Raw genomic sequence first — 6,370 nt, 5'->3', positions numbered from 1 at the left:
CTCTTACCAAATCTGTAGAGACAGGACAATCGCCAGCAACTAGAGCCGCGACTTTATTAAGAGGAGACTACAAGCCAATCCGGATCTCAGCATTTGCAGATGAGAACAGCTCTCAGGTAAACAATAATCCTCCTTAGACACGTAAGTTATGGTTGTCGCGCGTCGCGTACACTGTAATCCACACGTGACGCCAGCTGCGCTCTCACAGAGAGAAAATGAAAACAAAACTTAACTGCAGCAAACTATAAAAGCAACACTTCACGCTTGTTTTGCCAACACAACGTGGCGTCTCTGCCGTCTAAACACTGTGAAGTAATGAATATTAATGAAGTTACAATAGAGTGCGCTGATTGGTTTGAACCAAGCTTTACACATGCATTAATGCAGCACACTCTGAGACGTAATAACACACGCTGGAATACATGCTATTATCTCATGGCCGTGACGCAGCTTCAAAAATTAGTTTTAAACCGGAAGTACAAATTTGCTTGAAATAACGCAAAAACAACCAATTTATACTTTTTAATAAAATATATGTGTCCTAATAGTGTTTTTAGCAGTGTGGGACACATATACGACTGTCAACAGCTCAAAACATGTGTTTTGGTGTTTCAAGACCCTTTAAATTTACTGTAAAATAATGGACATGAAATTACAGAAATTTTCTTAAATTTAAATTTCTGTAAATCAACCTCTGTTATTTTACAGTAAATTTTTGTCATTTAACTGCCATTATTTTATGATTTATTTTCATCACCGCTTTTCTTACAGTGGATTTTTTTACAGTGCAGAGCAACTGTAAGATTCCCCTAAATTAGGCACCAGATTCAGCAAAGTTCATCAGGTCGACCCGGAGACATGAGAAGAGACCAAACTGTAGTTAGAATGGTTTATTCTGCAAGCCCAACACACACAGGATGAGCAGGGATAGATATACATAGTGGGCTGACCTTTAAAAGTTACACAACGGAAGGAAGACACTCTTAATATGGGCATACTATACAAGCAACATAAAGAGGAAATGTATAGCGCGGGACTTTTCACTGGGGGAGCAGCCTGCAAGATTGAAACCAGACGTTGACCTTCAGACCTCCGATGCACACACACACAAAAAACCACAGACACTTCTGCTTCTCATGCAAGCACACTTAAAAGAGGACAAAATGTTCTCTCAGTCCCCTCTTTTAGGCCAAAGGCCTAACACAGAGGAATCTTATCATATCGTTGACCCATCATACTGTCCATTGTGGCATAGATTCGATTCATTAAACATTGCAAGAGAAAAGGACCACAACAACAAATAAGAAGGAAAATAATACATACAGGAATTATCATAGTAAGGAAAGGAGTCACCCAGCCGAACAGACCCATCATCCAACCCCAAGTTGTGTCGGGAACATAATCTGAAGTCATGGCAATTTTTAACCCTTGGAGAGTAGACATAGCAGTACTCATTTACATACCCCCCCCCCTGGGATGCTGTTAAGAGATCTAGAGCCATTCTATTTTGCAAAACCATGGTACGTAGATTACCCAGCTCCTTATTCTGGGCCTCATTAATTATTTTTTTTGAGGCATTCAGAAATAGGCCCATGCGATAGTCCAGGGTCTCAATTCTTAGTAGAGCTTTTCCCACACCTATTTGCGGAAATAGAGCCAATACCATTTTACTACCAGTGGTCCATAATTTGAAATCCTCGGGCACGTCAGTACCCCATACAGAGTCATGGGGCTTCATTTCAGGGACACTGCGTTTAACTCTTCGCTGCGCTGACAGGACCTGGGCTGTCACAATAAAAGTGTGATCAGTCACATGCACAGGGGCACACTGCCCCGTCCAGTTGGCCGGTAGGGACATGTAGGCGTTTTTCCCACACAACCACCACCCACCCTGGACCACATAAGTGCCGTTTGAGGGTCCTGACACATAAACTGGGGCCCCTTCTCCCGAGGAGGCAATTTGTTGACAGTTAACAGTGCTTCCCATGAAATGAGAGCCCATGGTCTGGTTATAACACACAGGGTGTGTAATAGAATGGTTAATAAAAACCTTGTGGCTAATAGGTGAGGGTTTAGCATGGCCAAATTTTACCCAAAATAGAGCATCACATGTACCATTTCTAATGCCAATCCGGTATGGATCGTAGTCATCGACAATTATATATGGGTCCTGGTACCCTGATCCTGCAAAACTGGCAAAACATTTAGCAGAGGTCTTATTCATGGGTTTGGCATAAAGAGGGGTTTGTTTGGCTGAATGAGGCATAACAGAACATACATAACAACCAGATACATTATATGACCTAGCTAAAACTCATTTACATATTGATACCACATATTATTTCAATTGGATTGTCAGCCCCATCCTCTGCCCATCCAAATTCATGATCATGTGTCCAGCGTTTCAGCCTGGCTGCATTAGCTTGAGCAACAAGAAAGAGAAACAGTCCCAATGTCCATAGCCACTTCATGCTGATCCTTCTAGTAGTTATGCTGCGTGGAGGTGCTAGCTGATGTGGGGGCCCCCAAAGTATCTGTAAAACAAAGAGAGTCTGCAGACAGATTATCATTGTACAAAACTTATACATTTTTATTATTCAATAGGTGCTCGTTTTATCCTGGTTGCATGGATCCACTGTGTAGAAGAGGAGGTTAAAACGGCGGTTCTGGTTACAGCCACGACATCCGTCGGGGGCCATATTTGGGGTCCCCCAGTTCTGTGCTCATTTTATTGAACTGTCTAATCATTACTCTGTCACCAGCCTTAAATGGGTGTGTTGGGTCTACCGGCATCGGGGCTGAACCAGAATGTATGTTAGTCCAGTATGCATGCAATGTTGTTAGTAGCTGTTGTGCACATTCACTCATATGGATATCCAAAGAACCGTCACCCAGTGTGGTACCCCCTTGCCTCCATGGTGAGGGAAAGGGTCGTCCCATCACAGTCTCATAAGGAGACAGACCGTGAAGACTTTTGTGAGGAGACATCCTCATGTCTGCTAAAACGACAGGTAGCAAGGCGAGCCAATTTGAGTGCCCTGCATGTTGCATAGCCTTTCTTAATTTGTCCTTGATGGTCCTATTAGTTCGTTCTACTATACCAGATGATTGTGGATGGTAAGGAATATGTAGCTGCCAATTAATTTGTAATTCTTTAGCCAGATTTTGTATTACTTTCGCAGTAAATGAGGTTCCCTTATCTGAGTCTATGGCACATGGTATACCGTATCTTGTAATGATTTCTCTTGTCAAACATCTGACAACTGTATTAGCATCTTCTTTACTGCATGGGAAGGCTTCAACCCATTTTGAAAATTTGTCCACAAAAACCAATAAATATTTATTAGGACCCCTCTTTGGCAGATGTGTAAAATCTACCTGCCATTCCTGAAAAGGTGTTTCAGGGAGGGGCAATTGCTGATGTTGAGCTTGAGGTTTAGTGATATTATTTTGAGCACATATCAAACATCTATCTAGCGTGTTATGGTGCTGTAAATTATTAATGCATAAAAAGGAACTCATTGTGTCTATTAACTCATTGTGTCTATTAACTCATTGTGTCTATTAACTCATTGTGTCTATTACCCCTCTTCGGCCGCGGTGTGTAACACCGTGAAACTCGCGGACGAGAAAAGGTGCACAGGATGATGGCAGGCATAAACGGCCTTTGCCATCTAGCATTATTCCATTAGGATCAGTTGTGGCGTCACATTCAGACCAGTAAGTATGGTACTATGTATTTAGTAAGCTGCTGTTTTAGATGTATTAGGAGCTCCTCCTGATCATCTTTCCACGCGAGGCGTGTTTTTATACGAGTACGTGTCTTTTTATCATCTGTTTCTTCCTTAACAGTTTCTGTGTGTACTATATCATGCTTGGGATCAAGAGCAGGTATTTTTTCTATTATTTCGTCATCGTCATAGGACAAACCCATTTTGATTTGAAGGATAAATCGATAATCTGCCCCAATTAGTTGGCAGTGACGCGAGCTGCGCAACAGCATGTCTACAAATTGCAGTGGTTTGTCCACTTCTGGTAAAAGAGATATGAGGTCCTTCAGAACAGAGGGTGAGGGCGGAATTATCTCTATCCCTCGTGGTTTAGCAACCCATACAGCAGCCACATTAGAGGCTGAAGTAGTGCCCTCCGTGCTGTCGGAGGGGTCTGGTTTAGTTTTAATCATTTCTGTCAGTGACGGGTAAATAGAAGGCACTGTAGGAGAAGCACTTACAGAGCATGAAGCTGCAGGCGGAAGCCCCGTATAAGGGGGTGGTGATATCATAGTTGTCTTAGCAGCTGCGAGAGAGCCCCTCTTATCTGCCTTACGGGCAGTATTGCTTCTGCTTTTGGGTTTGGGGACAGATTTCAAAACGGTTTTAGGTGTAAAAATGCCCTTTTTATCTCTCCATATAGAGCTCATTGTATACCATGTGTCATATCCATTCATCATATACTGATCATTCCATTCTGGATCCCCATATCCTTCATACGTTAATTTATAGGCTGATTGGAGAAAACCTGGATCAAAGGTTCCTTCCCTGGGGAAGTTTCTCCACTGGGATTGTCCCTCTGTCCACCCAGCTAAGTTGGACAGCCAAGGTTCAGTGTAAAATCCCCAGCCACATCTATCCATCCATTGCTTTGGACTCTCACTGGGTTCTGGTTTTGGATATCCTTGTCCCATATTGCTGAAGCTGGTGCGTAATACTTATTTACTAAAATTTATTAAATCCCCTGATTTGTGGAACCCAAATTTAATTGGGTACAACAACACAAATCCTTCTGTGCAATTTACTGTTTGAAGTAAACTTGACAGGATAACAAGTGTCGAATTAATAAATTTCCCTGATTTGTGGAACCCAAATTTAATCGGGTACGACAACACAAATCCTTCTGCGCAACTTACTACCGCATAAGTAAGTGACAGGATACTCTGTGCCAGTAACACAGACGTCAGCTGCTTGTGGAACCCAAATTTAATCGGGTACAACAACACAAGTCTTACACAATCCCCTGAGATACACCAGAACAGGCAGTGTGAATAAAAATTCTCTTACCTGATCAGATGTATCCCGGACGAGCCCCCAGATCTGTAAGATTCCCCTAAATTAGGCACCAGATTCAGCAAAGTTCATCAGGTCGACCCGGAGACATGAGAAGAGACCAAACTGTAGTTAGAATGGTTTATTCTGCAAGCCCAACACACACAGGATGAGCAGGGATAGATATACATAGTGGGCTGACCTTTAAAAGTTACACAACGGAAGGAAGACACTCTTAATATGGGCATACTATACAAGCAACATAAAGAGGAAATGTATAGCGCGGGACTTTTCACTGGGGGAGCAGCCTGCAAGATTGAAACCAGACGTTGACCTTCAGACCTCCGATGCACACACACACAAAAAACCACAGACACTTCTGCTTCTCATGCAAGCACACTTAAAAGAGGACAAAATGTTCTCTCAGCAACGTACAGTATGGCTGCATATCATCTTTAAAATGAACGCTACAGGGCGGAACGATGCCGCTGACGGCTCCTGTTTCTTTTCATGCTACTGGCTGACCGCTTACCTCCATGTGGACGGCTTTTCCGCTGTTACCAGTTCGCTCAGTAGCTCGCCTTGTAAGTCATTGGACTTAAGACACAGAGAAGAGTTGACCATAATGATGGGATTCGCGTCCTGTGAAGAACAGTTCCAGACAGCAGGTAAAACTAAAGGCAAAAAAATAGAGCGAGAAATCGATTGGTCGGTGAGTAAACAGCAGCCTCTGGTGGATTTATGCGAGAACAGCAGGCACGAACGGCAATCGTGAAAGAAATTTGAGATCTAAAAAAAGTGTACACAGCAGCCTCTGATGGATTCGCGAAAAGAAAAACTGCGAATAAACATACCTCCTGGGACGAATTTCCTGATCTCCAAAAATGTATATAGGAGTACGTATCAATAATGAGTTGTATTTCATCGTGCCTCAACCCTTGCGGTTCTCTAATTTCAATGACAGTGTTCTTTTCTATTTCTTTTTTAACTTCTTATAATAAAGGTAAATATTGTGGAAAAAACTAAAATAAAATAGGTGGAAAAGTGTTAATGTAGTGCTTTAATTTTCTTTGGAAAAGAAAGAGAGAAAATGCAGATAAAGAAAAACAGATAACAAGAGAGGAAGATGCAGATCGCATGAAAATATACGTTGATTTGAATTGCACGCTCCTAAATTCATCTGTCAGGTTTCAGGCTCGTCAGAGAAATTACTCACCCTGCCCCTTCGTCCACCTCGCAGACTCGTCCTCCTCCGCTGGCATTTTCTCTTTCCTCACTTTCACACACACACACACACACACACACACACATATAAAGCGTGGAAATTT

The 6,370-nt window shown here is 42.4% G+C and overlaps 1 protein-coding gene and 1 long non-coding RNA gene across 2 annotated transcripts; both read right to left on the bottom strand.

The window, feature by feature from the left end:
- Positions 1-875: 875 nt before the first annotated feature.
- LOC108179332 (uncharacterized) lies at positions 876-5,199 on the bottom strand. Its single transcript, XR_011006498.2, has 2 exons — positions 5,058-5,199; positions 876-2,534 (listed from the first exon to the last, which is right to left on the bottom strand). It is a non-coding gene; the product is annotated as an uncharacterized lncRNA (long non-coding RNA).
- On the bottom strand, positions 876-5,199 carry LOC141377889 (uncharacterized). Its single transcript, XM_073923955.1, has 2 exons — positions 3,586-5,199; positions 876-3,534 (listed from the first exon to the last, which is right to left on the bottom strand). Exon 1 carries the CDS (start codon positions 4,682-4,684, stop codon positions 3,713-3,715), a length of 972 nt encoding a protein of 323 aa, XP_073780056.1. The 5' UTR covers positions 4,685-5,199; the 3' UTR covers positions 876-3,534; positions 3,586-3,712.
- Positions 5,200-6,370: the final 1,171 nt, after the last annotated feature.

This window comes from Danio rerio, chromosome 15 (genome assembly GCF_049306965.1).
Source record: "Danio rerio strain Tuebingen ecotype United States chromosome 15, GRCz12tu, whole genome shotgun sequence".
NCBI classification, from domain to species: Eukaryota; Metazoa; Chordata; class Actinopteri; order Cypriniformes; family Danionidae; genus Danio; species Danio rerio.
The sequence above is the reverse complement of the archived record's forward strand: the minus strand, read 5'-3'. Positions and strand labels throughout refer to the sequence as shown.